At 36.6% G+C, this 17,421-nt stretch overlaps 4 protein-coding genes across 4 annotated transcripts; 1 reads left to right on the top strand and 3 right to left on the bottom strand.

Moving 5' to 3' along the window:
- Nucleotides 1-2,919: 2,919 nt before the first annotated feature.
- On the bottom strand, nucleotides 2,920-4,122 carry LOC147408588 (uncharacterized). Its single transcript, XM_086458840.1, has 3 exons — nucleotides 3,964-4,122; nucleotides 3,767-3,886; nucleotides 2,920-3,638 (listed from the first exon to the last, which is right to left on the bottom strand). Exons 2-3 carry the CDS (start codon nucleotides 3,876-3,878, stop codon nucleotides 3,127-3,129), a joined length of 624 nt encoding a protein of 207 aa, XP_086314966.1. The 5' UTR covers nucleotides 3,879-3,886; nucleotides 3,964-4,122; the 3' UTR covers nucleotides 2,920-3,126.
- Nucleotides 4,123-6,974: 2,852 nt separating this feature from the next.
- On the bottom strand, nucleotides 6,975-9,484 carry LOC147408587 (SEC1 family transport protein SLY1-like). Its single transcript, XM_086419778.1, has 2 exons — nucleotides 9,308-9,484; nucleotides 6,975-9,227 (listed from the first exon to the last, which is right to left on the bottom strand). The coding sequence occupies exons 1-2, from the start codon at nucleotides 9,336-9,338 to the stop codon at nucleotides 7,396-7,398; spliced, it is 1,863 nt and encodes a 620-aa protein (XP_086275904.1). The 5' UTR covers nucleotides 9,339-9,484; the 3' UTR covers nucleotides 6,975-7,395.
- Nucleotides 9,485-9,803: 319 nt separating this feature from the next.
- Nucleotides 9,804-14,322, top strand: LOC147408586 (Phosphoglycerate mutase family protein). Its single transcript, XM_086419783.1, has 6 exons — nucleotides 9,804-10,102; nucleotides 11,220-11,300; nucleotides 11,953-12,081; nucleotides 13,276-13,338; nucleotides 13,650-13,774; nucleotides 13,955-14,322. Exons 1-6 carry the CDS (start codon nucleotides 10,010-10,012, stop codon nucleotides 14,145-14,147), a joined length of 684 nt encoding a protein of 227 aa, XP_086275909.1. The 5' UTR covers nucleotides 9,804-10,009; the 3' UTR covers nucleotides 14,148-14,322.
- Nucleotides 14,323-14,654: 332 nt separating this feature from the next.
- On the bottom strand, nucleotides 14,655-17,408 carry LOC147408585 (small nuclear ribonucleoprotein SmD3b-like). Its single transcript, XM_086419793.1, has 5 exons — nucleotides 17,167-17,408; nucleotides 16,375-16,427; nucleotides 16,208-16,274; nucleotides 15,509-15,565; nucleotides 14,655-15,108 (listed from the first exon to the last, which is right to left on the bottom strand). The coding sequence occupies exons 1-5, from the start codon at nucleotides 17,323-17,325 to the stop codon at nucleotides 15,046-15,048; spliced, it is 399 nt and encodes a 132-aa protein (XP_086275919.1). The 5' UTR covers nucleotides 17,326-17,408; the 3' UTR covers nucleotides 14,655-15,045.
- Between the last annotated feature and the right edge of the window lie 13 nt (nucleotides 17,409-17,421).

Genomic DNA, 17,421 nt, shown 5'->3' with positions numbered 1-17,421 from the left:
TCCTTCGACGCTTCAATTAAAATTGCAGAAAAATAATATTCAAGAAGAAAAGCTCTCTCCCTCAATTTGGTCAAAAGATCCCCTTGTCTTTGTTGATTCCTCTATTTATAAGTTCTCCTTTCAAATTAGGGTTTCCTCCTTAATCGGAATGTGATCATGGTGAATCCTCTGATTGTAAGAATCATAAACGAAATTGGGATCTATGAGATTGAGTCTAGGATTCCTGGGGGATTTCTTTCGAGATCTTCGGATTTGATATGCGTGATCTAAAATCACATAGACATTCAGACTAAGCATGTCCTACTAAGCAGACCGGATTTCTCCTTAAGTTGTCATGCCCCATCAGTTAAACCAAGTGTTACTAACTTGGTCTGCCCTGTTGCTGGGCAAGATTGGTTTTACTGGCTCATTTTAGGTACCACTACTCTACTAGGATACGTGTACAGTCTAGATAACGTACCATTATTACCTTCTACAATTACCAAGTAATAGTAAATCATTTGCAATGTAAATAATTTATAGCCTACCAAGCAGGGCCTTATACACTAGGAAATTTAGAATTCTATATAAATAAAGGGGAAAAAAAAAGATGATACTGACAGAGAAGTGGAATAGATGTATGAAAGAAATATTTTAAATAAATATTTGATTTATGATATAAGTAAACGATAAAATAAGTCTCATGATCCCATTACTAACATGGCCAATGTTAAAAGGCACCTGGGAATTTAGCTAGCCCATGAATTTTTTTTGCTTAAGAAGGGACTAGATTGGGGCATTTATACAATTTTTTTTTTTTTTTTAATTTTGGCTAGTGTTGACAAGACCCTATCAACATGGCCTTAATGGTATCAACTGGATTCTGTTGGCACTACCTAAAAAAACTTTATAATCTCATATTGATAGGACCCTATCAACATGGGAGTCCTTTTTTTTAAAATGCTAGTGTCGATAGGGTCTTTTCGACATGGCCTTAATGGTGTCGACGGGATCCTATCTACACTACTTTCAATGTGGGTGCCCCTACTAAATTCAATAAGTTGAAAATAAAATGTGGATGCCCTTGTGAAAATGGGTGCCCCAACTAAACATATGGGCGACCTGTTAAGAGCCTACTAATGTATGAGATGAGGTTTGGAGGAAGATGATGTGGTGAGTACGAAAGAATGAAAAGTAACTAGTAGAAGAATCCAACAATCATGTACTCTAAGAATTTGCATTAGAGAGTATTGTTTATGCAAAATCCTTTGGTGGATTTACTGGCCCTACGGAGCTCAATTCAGCTTGATAGGCGACTTTTATTGTGTGCAACTTTTCAATTCACCCTCAAGACTGTGACGTTGAATGTAAAGATATACTTCACAGCTTATAAGAGTTTCAAAGGATTCTAAGAGAAAGTGAAAGAAAAGGCGAAGAGAATATAGAAAAGGAATTTCTTTGGGGTATAATAAAGCTTACAAAAGGAGACAAAGTAGCTCTAAGAATGAATTCTAATAAGAAGAAAGTGAAAGGGCCTCAAAGCATGTAGAGATTCCATCATTCAAACAATATTTTTCTAATTAGTTGAAGGAAAATGGATTCTTGATAGTGAGTTAAGATGTGAGGTTTTTTCTTCACTTAAGCTTATGAGTTCTCTTTTTTTCATTTTCAAAATTAGTTATCTTCAACGTTGAGATTCTATCTACTTGAATTTTCAAAGCTCAAGGCAAGGAGCAGGGGCGGAGCTAGTAAGGAGTTAGTAGGGGCAATTGCCCCCACAGAACTTTGAGACACCCCTATATTTTTCAACTAATTACATGTCCCATTTGTCCTCACTCCCTCAACTTTCTCTCCCCATTTGCCCTCACCTCCCTCCAAATTTTGCGAGCAGGGGCGGAGCTAGTAAGGAGCTAATAGGGGCAATTGCCCCCACAGAACTTTGAGACACCCCTATATTTTTCAACTAATTACATGTCCCATTTGTCCTCACTCCCTCAACTTTCTCTCCCCATTTGCCCCCCCCCCCCAGCAGGGGCGGAGCTAGTAAGGAGCTAATAGGGGCAATTGCCCCCACAGAACTTTGAGACACCCCTATATTTTTCAACTAATTACATGTCCCATTTGTCCTCACTCCCTCAACTTTCTCTCCCCATTTGCCCCCCCCCCCCCCCCCCAATTCAATTTTTCATTGATGACATTGCTTCTTGGCTGGGCCTTCTCATATACCAATTGGAAATGATTTAAATATCATTTTCTTCAATGTCTAACCAAACACCTCTGAATTTCCCTCTAAAACCATTTATCTTCAAGTTCTTCAACTATGCAATTAACCATAGTTTGCCCCCACTACAAGAAAATCTTGACTCCACCCCTTGGCAAGGAGGATATTTTAGATATAAAAAATCAATGAAATTTTGGGTAGAAAAAAAAAATCAAGGACTCTCTAGTTAAGGTGAAGTTAAAAAGATGGATTGAAGACAAGGTTGAACAAATTAAAAGAAATTAACTGAAGTCAATAACTTGAAGATGACGGATAAGAGGAGAAAAAATTACGGATTTTTTGCTAGAGGTTGAAAATGAGGGCATTTAACCCTCATCTTAATTTTATTAGCTCTTAAATGTCCAATTTCAAATTCAAATTATTAAAATAAAAAAATAAGCTGATCTTGACAAGTTTTGCCACCCATTGAGGGTTTAGCATGATAATTAACAAGAATTTAACCCTCATCTTAATTTTATTAGCTCTTAAATGTCCAATTTCAAATTCAAATTATAAAAAAAAAAAAAAAAGCTGATCTTGACAAGTTTTGCCACCCATTGAGGGTTTAGCATGATAATTAACAAGAATTTTGCAGGAAACACCCCCCCCCCCCCCAAAAAAAAAAAAAAAAAAAAAAAAAGAAAGAAAACAAAAAAATAAATAAATAACAGATGGAGCACAGAATTTAATCCAATAAACTTTTCTTGCTAAAAGAATCACAAAAATCTCCAATTCCACAACATGATACTCTTTACAAGCAATGATGCAGATTTAACTGAAAAACATTAAAGTTTTTGAGAAAGAAAAACAAGTAAACTACGAACATTATCATGTTCAGATCCTAGAACACTTGAAACACTAAAAAAGATGAGAATCCAATCAGAAATTTAGTTTTTCCGAACTCTCCTTGTTCCGATTTTTCGATCTCCATCAACCATAGACATCACAGAGTTTCTTGCCAAGGGAGGCTTCTTGTTTTCATCGCGGCTTCGCAGAGAATACCTTACATTCTCATTTCGGTTTATCGAAAAGTTTGCAGGAACCGATTTCCTCAAACTCTCTAGTTTCTTTGAATCCTTCTTCTTCCCAGATTCAACAGTGACACCCAGATTGTAGACAGTCTTCTTCACCTCCCCTGTTTCACCCTTCTTTCTCTTCAGCCTTTCATTCCTTCTAGCCGAATATTCGTCGTAGAACTTACCCCTTTCAAACATAGGAGTCGAATTAATACCGAATGTAGTGGCAAAGCCAGCAGTACCCAGATCACGGTTTCCAAACTCATTTTCCACCATCTTCGCTAAAGCCTGTAACTCACTCGAAATCGATTGATATTCTGGTCGAAGCTCCGGATCTTCGAGCCCCCTAAAGCGATTTGGAGGTTGGGTTTTTGTCAAAAAATCTGTTTTTTTTTTTTAAAGGGGGAATAAAAAAACAATGACAGATTTCTTTGATATATTAGTTTTCTTTGAAACTAGGAAGTTTGAGACAGAAATATTTATATAATCTGGGTTTTTGTTGTATGGTCACCTGGTGGAGAGTCGATTGAGTTAGCATTGGAACGTAAGACCCGGCGAGGACGGAGTCGGCTCAGTGATTCAGAAAGTGGGGGCTTTCTTGAAGGAGATTTCAACTTAGACATCGAAAATGCTGCAAGCAGAATCATACAGAAGGATTAGGAAGATTTCTTGAGAGGAAATTGAAGATCGAAAATGAGAAACACTTACCTTTGTATTTTCTCTCTGTGTGTCTTTCTTTCTCTTCTCTCCCTGCTTGTGAGTCTCTGGTTTCTTTGAAATCTTTTTGGTTTAGTCTTTCTGTTTGTTTATGTTTTGTTTGCTTATGTGATAAGGCTGTCAATTTGAACGCTTAGATGATAGAGGGGAGCGTCTCCAACGGTCTTATTCTGATCCGACGGTGTAGAATGGATAAAAAAAAAAGTTCAAATTCAAATTGTAATTGTAGGCGAAAGTGGACAATCAATGTGGGGATTCCTTCCATAATGAAAAAAAAATCTGCGATTTAAAAACAAGAATCGTGATAAATCACAATTTTAATAATTACAAACTAAATAACGATTTCTTCAAAACAAAACAAAAAATCCCCAAATTACAAATAAATAAATAAACACAGATTTTTCAAAAAATTCATGACTGATCATGATTGGGTTTTTAAAAAAATTCATCTTTTTTTTTTCTTTTTTTTTCTTTTTTTACTTTTAGCATTTTTCTAAAATATATGAAATGCACATTTTTATACTTCAAATTTTTTTTTTTTTTTTTTTTTTAATTTATTCTATGTTTTCTCGACTTTTGATGTTTTGCCAAAACTCTCTCTTGCTGAGTCATTCTGGAACAACTTTGTCACCATGGACACATGGAGCAAATTTTTTTGAATAATTTACCAAAACGGTAGAGTTTTTGAAATTATTTATCAAAACGGTACACTATTCAAAATATTTCCAAAATCGGTAATTTTACCGTTTTTGGAATTAATTTTTTTTCCAAAACAGTAAAAACAGTGAAATGTATATTTTTTTTACCAAAAATACCCTTTTTTTGTTTTACATATGTATTTATAATTTTAACCTTAAAAAAATGAAAATCCAACTAAAAAGATTCACTCTCTTTCGGTAATCCAACAATCATATGTATTTACAATTTTTTTTTTACCGAAATCAATTTTGTTTTTGTAATTTTAGTCAAAAAAAATAAAAAGGGTATTTTCAGTAAAAAATATATATATATTTCACTCTTTTTACCGTTTTGGTAAAAAAAAATTAATTCCGAAAACAGTAAAATTACCATTTTCGAAAATATTTTGAATAGTGTACCGTTTTGGTAAATAAACGAAAAGTTGTGCATGTTTTGGTAAATCTGCCAATTTTTTTTGAAAGGTTAAAAAAAATTTGCTCCATGAATCATGAGCAAATTTACCAAGCCTTAGTATCGTCATCTTTGGTATGGAGCAACCATGAATCAAATTTACCAAGCTTGAGTAGAAACTTTCAGGTCAATTTGATGATGGTGAGTCTGAATCTCTTGCTTGAAGTCATAGAGATGAGATCCTTAAATCATTATCATATTTATTTTTTGAATAATATGATTTTCTAACGCCTCCTTGACGTGACATGTGCTAGAATCATAGATTCTTTTCTTCGGGAAACACAATTACATATATTTATGAGGATGTATAGTTGTGTATCCCGATGGAAAAAATCTATTATTCTAATTCATGCCACATCAGAGGGGCGTAAGAAATAACAACTCTTTTTTTTTTTTTTAATATTGAATTTTGCTCCTTTGAAGATGTTTTTCCCACACATTTGTGTACCACAAAATAAAACAACTAAACCAAAGAAGAAAAGACTTAAAAGGTCGGTCTCCACTAATCTTTTCAATCATGCTTGAGTTCCGATTATCCCACCAAAGAATCAACAGTTTGCAATGAAAAACCAGCCAAACAAGATCAACATGGAAATCTCTGTCACCCTCTTCCCTTCCAGTCTTCATATGAGAGCATGGCGACGAAGAGAATGCAGTGATGGTCAAGGGAGAGGAGGAAGTAAAAAAATTATTGCAATTTAACTTTATGAGAGTTAAATAGCTGAATGTGAGAATCAATTCTACATGTTTTTAAATGAAAAATGACACCTAAAATATGATAAAGTAAATCAAGAGCAAGAGTTCCCATATTCTAGAAAATTGATTACATTTTCACTTTTGACTTCAGTCAAAGACAAAACCATCTTAGTACATCAAAGCCAAACTCTTTACATGCTGAAGATACGAAAGTTCAAACTCAATAACATGCAGCTACAATCAGATCCTTGAAAACTAGGTTTTCAATCATAACCAGAATGAAAATCCTAGAAACTTCACTTACTTTTAAATTAAAATATAACTGGAATTAAATCACAATTAGGACGATCAAATTAAAAAAGTAGTGAAATCCAGCTGTATAGCTTAAAGGGAAATCAAAATCAAACAGAAGACTGTATTTTTGTTGATTTGATTGGATGAATGATAGCTAAACCCACCAAATTTGAGGATCACTATTCACCACGTTTACATTTCAATGGAAATTAAATCCAGCTCTAGAGTTTAAGAAATCAATCTGAAAACTGTTTAGGTAGATAGTTGATTGAACCTTAAGTTAATAATAAATGTGAATTTTACAACATATTATTGCAGGTGTAGACCACCTAACACTGCAGAAGATACCCAATACAGCTAGGCAGTAGGCGCGTGTATGCAAGTGCATATGCATGCACTTGAAAAAATAAAATAAAAAATTCTCTCTATGTTCAATTGCATGTATATATTGTGAAAAAGCAGAACTGATTTTGAGTTAAAAGTAGATTTGGATTATTAAAACATTCAGTCTATTTTATTCTTGTGTCCTACATAATCAAACAAGTTAATGAATGAACTCAACCCAACACTAGTCATATTGGCTTTTGAAACATGCACTCATGCAACAAAAATCACTAATTCAAGAATCAATCAAATTTAATGGACGATGGTATCAGGGATCGACCATCATTCCATTAGTTTATTATTCACTATATACAGAGTTCATAGTTTCTAATACTTGACTATCAGACTTATGGTGCATTTATCCTATATAAAGTCTACAAACATCAAATGTTAACCCCTCAGGACATAAAATTTCATCATGGCAACACAGGAGCAAATCATATTAGAAAGCAAAATTAAACGAAACAACAAACAGAAACTAAGTTCTAATCCATGTTCAAAATGGATGAATCCCAATTATTAATTAACAGCTTCAAATCAATATATGAGTTGGGAATCCCGAAGTGATAGTTGATATCCTGAAAAAGGATACCTACATTAATATTTGGATGGCAACAACACTCCAATCTTGGATGTTAAATCAAAGGAAAAAAGAGAAAAACGTGTAAACCTACTTGCATTAATGAACACAGCATTCAATATCCTAAATAATATCATCTTAGTGTCTTCTTTCAGGAACATCTGTTGATCTCAAAAGCACCAAAGCAAACTCACTCTTCATTTCTTCCGGGCTTACCATCTTCAAATATACAACAGACCCCTTTGCCCGTAAGCACATTAGCTTCCACACATACAATCACTAAAAAGCATGATTCCACAAAGATAAACAAGCTGTCTGCCTCAATGGGTGGAAGCAACACTACCCCTACCTAATCCCATCTTCTGCCCCAATAGTGTAAGCTGCTCTACAAACTCCACTCCCGTGAGAACCTCTGTCGTTCCATATATTACATGCTTGGGAGGCTGTTGGCGGTGGGCGAGCTCTTGCAAGCTCTCGTTCTCCACGTAATTTCCACCACCAATCATGAACACGATTGCTTCTTTGAATGGTCCTTTCAAATGGTTTCCACCCACCCCAGAGCTTGATTTCGGGGCACGTGGATCAAAAACGAGGTAGGATTCAATATCAGGGTTTGGCCTCCCGTCCATCAATGCTTCTACCGTCCTCGTCAATGCCAGCTGTCTATCGCTCGACAAAAGATTCTTCACACCTGCTGTCACAGCACTGAGAGACTGTCCATAGAGTTTCTCAGCCCAATCAACAATGTTATTTTTGCTAGCAGAATTTGCTGAAGCCAACGAGACATTTAGAGACTTAATCTTCTTTACATACTGAAACGCACGAGTGTCCACCTCAGACTCTCTCAATGCCACCTCCACAGCTTCCAATTCTGATTGGGGTGTTGTCTCTGCAGAGAGAAGATAAATTATGGCAAACCGTAACTTATCGACCTTTGTGCCATTCCCTTTAAGAACACTAAGAAGTTCATTCCGATCAATGCTTCCTTTGGTAAGCATGTCATTCTCCTTTTTAGCATAAGAATCCAAGGACCTCTCTTTGATCTCACCCAACAAAACGGTCGCAATGTTGGTGTGTTTATCAATTACTTGTTTCCGTTCGGTCAATTCAGGCAACGAGTTCACAGCATTCATCAAATGCTTTGTATTTCCAATCAAATCCGTACCGTCAAACTCAGCCCCATCTTTCCCACCCGTCCGTTTATTCACCTCATCAACATCTTTCTTATATTTATTCAATTGATTCTCTATCTCTACTGCAACTTCTGGAAATTCCAAAGACCCGTTTGCCACCCAGAACGGATCCGACCCATCAAGTTCGTAAGATCGAGGTCCGCCCTTTTCCCCCTTCACGCTAACTACATTAAGCTTCAATCCAAGAATGTCATGGACGAGTGGGCGGTACCTAAAATCATGTTGAATTCCCACCGAAAGCTCAAAATTTCTATCAAAAATACACAAGATTGGACGCTGAAAAGAGCTCCCCAAGTTCCCTCCTTCAGTAAACAAATTATTCTTTGAGAGAAGATGGTCCCGCAAGCGTGAATCCAGCGCAGATGCAACCATCTCCGCTGGCCCACCTCGTGGGCACCTAATGATCGGAATAACACTAAGTGTCGCAAGAACACAGAACAAACCACTCACTATCTTCTCCATAATCTCCTCAATTTCTCGATCCCCAGCCGATGGATCGTTCAATTGTACATAACAAGATGGTTGTGCAAGTGAGAACATGTTATTATCTAAAGTAACAAATTCCAAATACTGATCGAATACCTTCGATACGTGATGAACAGAGTCAGTTTTTAGGGTTCCTGAGGCGAGATCCTCGAGAAGAGGGCGAGGGAGAGAGGACGAGAAGTTGAGGTGGAAACTCTCGTAGAGGGCATGAGATACGTCTGATACGATTCGTTGGATGTTTGATTGATTCGGTTGGACAAAGTATATGGCTGGGACGTCAGGGATGGTCTGGCGATCTTTGTCGATCAAGAAATACAGAGTGACTCCATGTTTTCGAAGATCTTTTATGTGGATCAGAGGGGAGAGAATGTCTCTGCAGAATTTGTCGAAGATCAAGACTTTGTAAACCTCTTCGTTCGCAGTTCCGCTCGAATTCAAGGGTTGATTCAGATTCAACATTCGAACGATGCAATCTGTTCAAATTGAAGAAAATTTCGTCAAATCCAAACGTCTAACTAGAAGAAAACGAAGGATTGAAGGAGAGAGATCTTACTGGTTTGCTTTTGTCGTAGATTAAGCGCCATTGTATTCCACAACAGAGCTTTATCTAGAGTTTCGCTATTTCTTCTTCTCTGCAACTGAGATTTCTAAAATTTAGGGTTTGATTCCAACTCCCAAGTTCGACTTCAGAGAGAGAAGATGAAGATGAAGAAGAAGAAACACGAAGAAACAGAAGTTCAGATCGGTAAGGAAGTAGTGATACGATGATCCTAGGGGTAACTTAATATATTACTGCCAAATTGTGAACCGAAGATATTGGAAAATGATGTTTTACCAAGAAACTTAATGATGTTCGAGAAGAATGATGCTCTTGTACTCCAGGGAGTTATTTTTCAATCCTGACTTCCAGTGTCCTTCGCGCGTATCCTTGTTTCAGTGGACCCAGTCCCTTATACCTGTGGAGATGGGAAGGAGGAGGTTTCCTCAAGGGAAAATAAGGGATATTTCTTGCTCCACCAAGAGAATTTGTTCTTTCGCCATTTGGCCTAATTTTATTGGCCAGCAAATTACATGTCTTCTTTACGTGTACACGTGTTATCTTTTTAATGGCAAAGTAGTGAAACTAATGACCTTACGTCTTGCCACTTCATTGCGCATAGAGAAAAGGCTGGGCTACAGTGTCTCTCCAGATTCCAGAATGCGTTCCTTATATAGACTATAGAGTGTCAGAGTAAGCGAAGAGGGAGAGAGACAGATGGGAACATTCTCTTTCCTTGGCAATAGATACTGGGTTCTGAGACATGGTAAAAGCGTTCCAAACGAGAATGGTCTCATCGTTTCTTCAATGGTTTGTCTCTTCTTTCTCATTTGGGTTTCCCAAATTAATGTTCTAGAAATCTCAGGAGTTGATATTTTCTCTCAATCTATAAACAAACTCCAAAGATAACAAGGGATTAAATATCAATTCTTGGTTTAAATCTTTGGAGTTGTTTATAGATTGAAATGGTCATGAGTCATGATATGATCAGAGAGAGAGACAGAGATTTTAACCAGGTTTTGTGGTAGAAATTGCAATATTCAATTGGGTTTTCTTTGGTTAGCTGTAATTATTAAGATATATGTTGAGGTGACATTTTCTTGTAATTGCTTAAGATACACCAGAGAAAAGGGGCTTTAAACAGATGGAAGAGCATATGTGGGTATTTTTAATCATGGTTTTAAAACTTGGTTTCGCATCTTGTCCATGCCAGATGCCAAGTCGTCTCGGAAGAGTTTTCCGATACATTTGACATGTCCCATCCAAAAATTTGAAAAAATGAATGTGGGGTATTAAATCTCGTTCGAAAAATTGACTTGTCCGTCCGTCTCGGTCTCGGACGAGTGTTGAAACCTTGTTTTTAATTCCGTAGCATTAACACCAGTTCTTAGGATCCATTCACATTTGGGTTAATATATTTTCCTAGATTTTTAAGTAACTGAGAATGAAGAAAAATACTTAATCGGGACTTTTGAGCTATTTTGGAGCCCTAGACATCTCTCAACATGATAGTTTCTTGTAAATGAATCAACAACGTCACACAGAGCTCGTGACAACTTTACGAGTAAACTTGGCCTGGCTTATCTTTCTTCCGCGTTATTAGTTGTGGGGAAAAAGGAAAGAAAAGGCAACAGCAAAGAGCATAAGAATTCAACCAGTTTATGTTGAGCAACTGATGGAAATGCACTTTATTGATTATTTCACTTTAATAACACTTGGTTTTTAATGAATGAATTCTGCTATAAGTGAAATGGCTTCGGTTTCCTAATATGGGATCTGAATTTTCAATACTTTCCTGAATGCTAATGTGGGTTTTTCTTATATTATTGATTCAAATTAAGAACTTCATTGAAACTACATCTGGTTTCAAGGTAGAAAAAAGCTATGCAAATTTTTATTTACTAACAAACAACCAATATTTTAACAGGAAAATGGCACACTTGAAGAATTTCAATTAGCCTCCGAAGGTGTTAAACAAGCACAATTGGCAGGAGAATCATTCCAAAAGGTAGCTTGTTTGTACTTGCCAATGCCATCTATGTTTTTTTTTTACCATAAAGAATGCCACTTGACTGGAATGGGTATAAACTGGTTGTGATTTTTTTTTTCACCATAAAGAATGCCACTTGACTGGAGTGGGTATAAACTGGTTGTGAATTTTTTTTTTGTTTTTTTTTAATCTGTAAAAGTCATTTCATTAAGGTGGTCGAGAAGACCGACAAAAAGAAACAATACAAGAGAAGCTAAATGATAGTGAATTTGAAAATGATAGTGAATTTGAATTTGAAAATGATAGTGTTGGTCATTTTGCACGGGTACTACCACACAAAACATTTCATTCGTGTTCCATAATCTGTGCTACTGGACTACATTTGGGCTTTAATAAGTCATACAAGCAAAGTGTTCAGAGTAAACAACTTTTTTTTTGGTAAACAAGCTGAGCTTGAACCCATGAACTCAGAATCGTATTACTAAACAACTTCATTATTGCAAAAATGTATCTGTACAAAAACATCCAGTTTTAGTCTCTCTCTGATTTGCCAACTGTGTTATAAACAGTCCAATGGTGATTAACTTGTGGATCCTCATACTGTATTTCTGTTTTCACATTGTTTGGAACATTATGCTTCATTCGCCACTGATGTATTATGTATATGCAGGAACTGAAGGAAAACAACATTCCACTTGAAAATGTCCGAATTTGCTACTCTCCATTTTCAAGAACAAGACATACTGCTAAAGAAGTTGCATCCGTGTTGAATCTTCCATTTGAAGGTCCTCAATGTAAGGTAACTCTAATTTTTTTAGAGTGCTTTAATATTTGAATTGAAGTAAGTGAGAAAGGGAAAGCTAAGGTATGGGTACATGCCACAATGATGTCTATCATAACCTTGAATACCTGCAGGGATCTCGCATTTGATGGATCCTACCTCGGAGATTTCCTGGACCAAATTTGACCTGATTGAGTCATCCTTATAAGCCATCCTATAACTCATTTTTTTGTATAGACAACAAAGAGAAGTTATGGAAAAGTGACCAACAAAGTGCTAGCAAATTAGATGGACCAGGATATCTTTGTGTTGAGTTTTCCATTAAGGGTATGTTTGATTGCATGGAAAATCACTTTCCATGGAATTTGAAATCCATGGAAAATTAGTTGTGGAAAATAGGTAGGGTTGGAAAATCAAATTCCATTGTTTGATTTCACTTGGATAAAATCATGGAAAAAATATGAGAAAAAATAAGAAGAGGAGAAGGAGGATGTGGCGACGACGAGGGCGACGGTGGCGGTGGCGGTAGCTGCTACGACGACGATGGTGGAGGCGGTGGCGGCGACGACGACGGTGGCGACGGCGACGATGAAGGTAAGTGAGGAAAATGGGGGGAGAACTTGGTGGTGGTGGTGGCGGAGGAGGTGAGGGATGGAGAAGAAGAAAAATAAGAAGAGAGAGAGAGAAGGTGGTCGGAGACGGAGTCGACGGCGACGGCGATGGTGACGACGGCGATGACGACGACGGCAAGGTTAGTGTAATGGTGGTGGTGGTGGTAGTGGTGGTGGTAGGGAATAATTGATGATGGAAAACATGGGTGGATTTCATTTTCCCACCCATATGGGTGGGAAAGTGAAATCCATGATTTAGTGGACTTTTTGAATGGGGTGGAAAATGAATTCCATTTCCATGTGCAATCAAACACTTGAAAAATGTCATTTTCCATCGAAATTGATTTTCCACCTTATTTTCCATGTGCAATCAAACATACCCTAAGAGATCTCATATGAGAGACCCATCAGATACTGGTTCCAACTTGCATGTGCACCACAGTTATTGCAAGGTTTTTCATGAACCGTAATTTCCTTAAATGTCTCAAATTTTCCAAACACATAAAGGACTCTCTGGAGATTTTAGGCTGGCTCATCTACCTTTATCAGTTTTCCACTCCTTTTCTTCTAATGTATTGAGAATGTAAATCTTGTCGGATAGGTGATGGAAGAACTCCGGGAACGCTACTTTGGTCCTTCTTTTGAACTTCAGTCACATGATAAAGTAAGTACATCCAAAAGGTTGCAAATGTTGTTATCGTCTCTTTAACATTGTTTGCGTTAAAGACTCCTTGGTAGAGAATTTAAGATAATTGGGGTCTTAGGAATTAGGATCACCTGATCACACTGAATTTGAGATTGAAGATCTCCTCAGTGGATACAAGTTGGATGGATGAAAGCATTCTATTTGTGCCCTACATGTGCAGTTTAAGATCCCACTGTGTTATAAAACCTTGCAAAGGTAGTTCCCATTATTGACATTAGTTCTTTGGCAATTGAATTTGATATCTGTTTCATGTCTTTGCCCATTGACAGTATCCAGAGATATGGGCCCTTGATGAGAAGGATCCATTCATGCCATCTGAAGGGGGAGAAAGTGTTGCGGACGTTGTTTCTAGACTTGCATCCGCAATGAAAATTATGGAAACAGAGTTTCAAGGGTAATAACATGCATCTCTTTTCAGAGTGTTTTTTTTTTTCCTTTCCTGTGTTATTCTATATTAGAGATTTATAGGGAGTCCAACCTTTAGAAGGTACATGGAAATTATTTGCTAGAAAGTGCCCCATATTTGTGTGATGTTAATCTATATGCTTGGCCTATAACTATGTGGCATTTGCAGATGCACGATTTTGGTTGTAAGCCATGGTGATCCACTGCAAATCTTGCAAACCATACTTCATGCAGCTAATCAACACATTGGGTCTGGAGGAGAGGACTTGGCATCAAGAATACAAGCCATTAGAGTCCCTTCCATATTGTCACAGCACCGAAAGTACGCCTTACTTACAGGAGAACTCCGGCCAATAAAATAATCCATGGCTAGTATAGAAGTAACATTTGGTTATGAACAAAATTTAGTATAAATGAGTTATTTTACTTCAATTAGTGTATTTGACAATCAAGTTATTCAGAATATTTCACCGTCAACTGTGATTCAATTGCAATTGTTTGCAGATATTTATTAAGAGTTATTCATTCTTAAGCCTCCATTAATTGTCAATCTCATTTTTCTTTAGGGAATGAGTTCCTCCATCTCTACTCTATTTTTCTTTTAACTGGTTTTTATTAATTGATGAAGTGGGAAGAGTGCAGAAATCAAGGAACAACATTAAATCGCAGCACATGATTAATCCCCTAGGGATCTGATCACTTTCTGGATTTGGTCCATGCGAATATCTTTAGAAATTTGTTTTTCATACACGAAAATCTCCAAAATTGTGTAAGCCCATTTGTTATGGAACATGTGAAAATAATCCAAGAACCTGTATTGGTGACATAGATCAGAATTTGAAGTAGATTGCAAATAAAAAAAGAACCCATTGCTCTCAATCTTCATATGCATAATTTCCCATAAAGAAGTAAGGATGGGGTTTAGACATCAACGACCGGGCATCGGTAGAGCCAATATATTTGCTCATGTTATATTAGGAATAAGAATTACAAACATTAAACCCTGTAGTTCAAGCAAACGCAAAATTAGATTCAAAGATCCCAAAACAGCATATGAAGTACTGATCTGGATAGAAGGCTCTCAGAGTGTTCCATATTGTACCCAAAAATACAATCAAGTAAAAACTCAGGTGACATCCGCCATAGAAGAAACCAATTTCTTCCACCTTGTTTAGTCATGAGTTGTGATTCTTGGGAACAATTAATGCTTGTAGTAAGACATGGCAGCATAGTCAAGATAACCCCTTTCTTCAGATAAGATTACCTCCGCACAGGTGGCACACTGCCTCTACCCGGTGGAGCACCACGACCTGCAGCCTGTGCCTGAATGAAGGAACAAACAGACCATTAAACAAAACATTGCAATCTCGTACTTGACCATAGACTTCAACGTAACCATATGGAACAGTTATCAAAATAATTGGAGACAGATATAATCACTTGGCAACTCAGGTTTTCCTCACATATCGAACCTATCCTAATTACATTTGGTGGGTTCTCCAACATGCATAAAAGCCACACTTAAAGCTATGAACAGGATATTGCGGGGTATAGCTACCAAGTATTTCTAGATACTTTTGTAGGCAAAGATTTTCAGGTTTCCCAACATGACAGTGATTTGAAGTTCAACCAGCACAAAAAATTTATTTTGTAAGACCTTGTATGTTAACAAGCTTTCTGGATGAGAGAATAATAATTATTGCAAACAACATAGAGAACTTACTCTGGCTCGCATTGCAACAGCACGCCCACGGCCAACTCCAAGACCTGAACCCTTACCCTTCAAGAAGTCAAGAGCATTGTTGTTAAAGTTGGCATCCTTGTTCTTTGTGAAGGCCCTCTTGTCCTCCTTTTTAGTTTTAAGAAAATTTATACTAATAGAAAAAAAAAAGTTGGATTGGTCCAAAAATCTACAAGTTGGATTCAAACCATAAGATAGTTATCTCGGTAAAGATTTTTCCTTGTAAGTAAAAAATAAAAAATTGAAATAATATCAAGCACTTACAAAAGATCTTTTCACAAAAATGATAAATTAAACCACGTATCATGAAGTTGAACCAATTTACATCTCTCATCAACGAAGTATCAACTCTCAATCTTTGAAATTGTATACAAGGACATGCATTTCTTGACACTAAATGACATTCCATGTCGAAAGATACAATAAGAAACATGTTACAATTTGGTCCAATAAATAAAACATCCATTGATTTTTCATATAGAATTTAAGGCTTCAAAAAAAAAAAAAAAAAAAACCAACATAAAAAGTCAATGTTTTGATCTGAAAATGTGACCCCATGTTTTTACTCAAATCATAAGATTGTAGAAATTTTTTACCTAAAGATTCAAAACGTTTTTTTTCCCGTTAAGAATTCAATCGTAAACTCGTTGGATATTAAAAAGCACATGCCTGCACACATACCTTGATTCTGGCATCCAAGCGTTTGAACATCGGAGCATTTTTTAGCATATCGGGTATGACCATAAACCTGAAGTTCATCATTCGAAAATAGATGTAATGGGAGTTAATTGCCAACGAATTTCCATGATTCAAATTTTATTTTCTCTATTAAAAATTGATGATGTTACCTCACTTTGCTACCCCTGATGAAAACATGCTCAAGTTGTGCGACCTTCCCATCCTACAGATTAAAAAAAATTGGAACCAATGAAAAATAAAAATCCATAATATAGTTGAAGTGCAGAATAACAAATACCCCTAAAGTATGGAACACTGTTACAAGGTGCTTGTTTATAAAGAAACAAACCACCCTTCTTCAAACAACTTTTATAAGTATTTAATCCCAAGTATTTGGAGTCAGCTAAACAAGATGAATGAACCAACAGACAAGTGAAACACTTGTAATTCAGATTCAAATAATTCACGAATCTTCAAAATGCAATATTTTGAAAGACATTGTTAGAGTACTGCTGGAATTCTGAAGAAAGTACAAGAGTGAAAGCCGCCACAGAGTGGGCCGTGGTGAACATCTGCTGTGGAATATTGTTGTTTGTTACGATCCCAATGAGATAAGGGCTTAACTTTCCACTCTATTAATACTAGCACTTACTTAGGTTGTTTTTTTTTAATAATTATTATTCGTAGGTTGTTATCATTCTAACACTGTTCATCCATATAAGCATCCCAATTCATGGGTTTTAGTGAATGAATTACATAAACCAACATTATCGAGAAACACCCACATTAGAAAAATAAGAAAATCGATGGATCATTCTAGTTTCTCAGCCGTATTTAGTGTCTAGGGTTTATGAATCCGAGTCAGGGTATCAAACGTACACACATTGAGAGACGAACAAGTAATTAAAGCAGAAACCAAAACCTTAACCTCAGAAAAGATGAAGAGAGAGTGTGTGTGTAACCTTGGCGGTGAAAGTAATGTTTTCGAGTTGGCAATTCCAGTTATCTTCGCATTCGATCATGCTACCTCTATAGAGTTCTCCGCTCTTGAGCTCAACTGTCACCACATGTCCTGCTGCTTCATGAAGAAGTTTCACTGGTATTCCCAAGCTCCTGCTCATGACGTCCCCCTCTCTCTCACACACTAAAACCCTAACCCTAAAGACTTTGTTTCAATTTTCAAATGGAATAATTTGTCCTTGCGTTTTCAGTGTAAT

Source organism: Akebia trifoliata, chromosome 2 (genome assembly GCF_017979445.1).
Source record: "Akebia trifoliata isolate Shusen 1 chromosome 2, ASM1797944v1, whole genome shotgun sequence".
Lineage (NCBI taxonomy): Eukaryota > Viridiplantae > Streptophyta > Magnoliopsida > Ranunculales > Lardizabalaceae > Akebia > Akebia trifoliata.
Note: the sequence above shows the minus strand (reverse complement) of the source record. Positions and strands in the feature narration are given on the sequence as shown.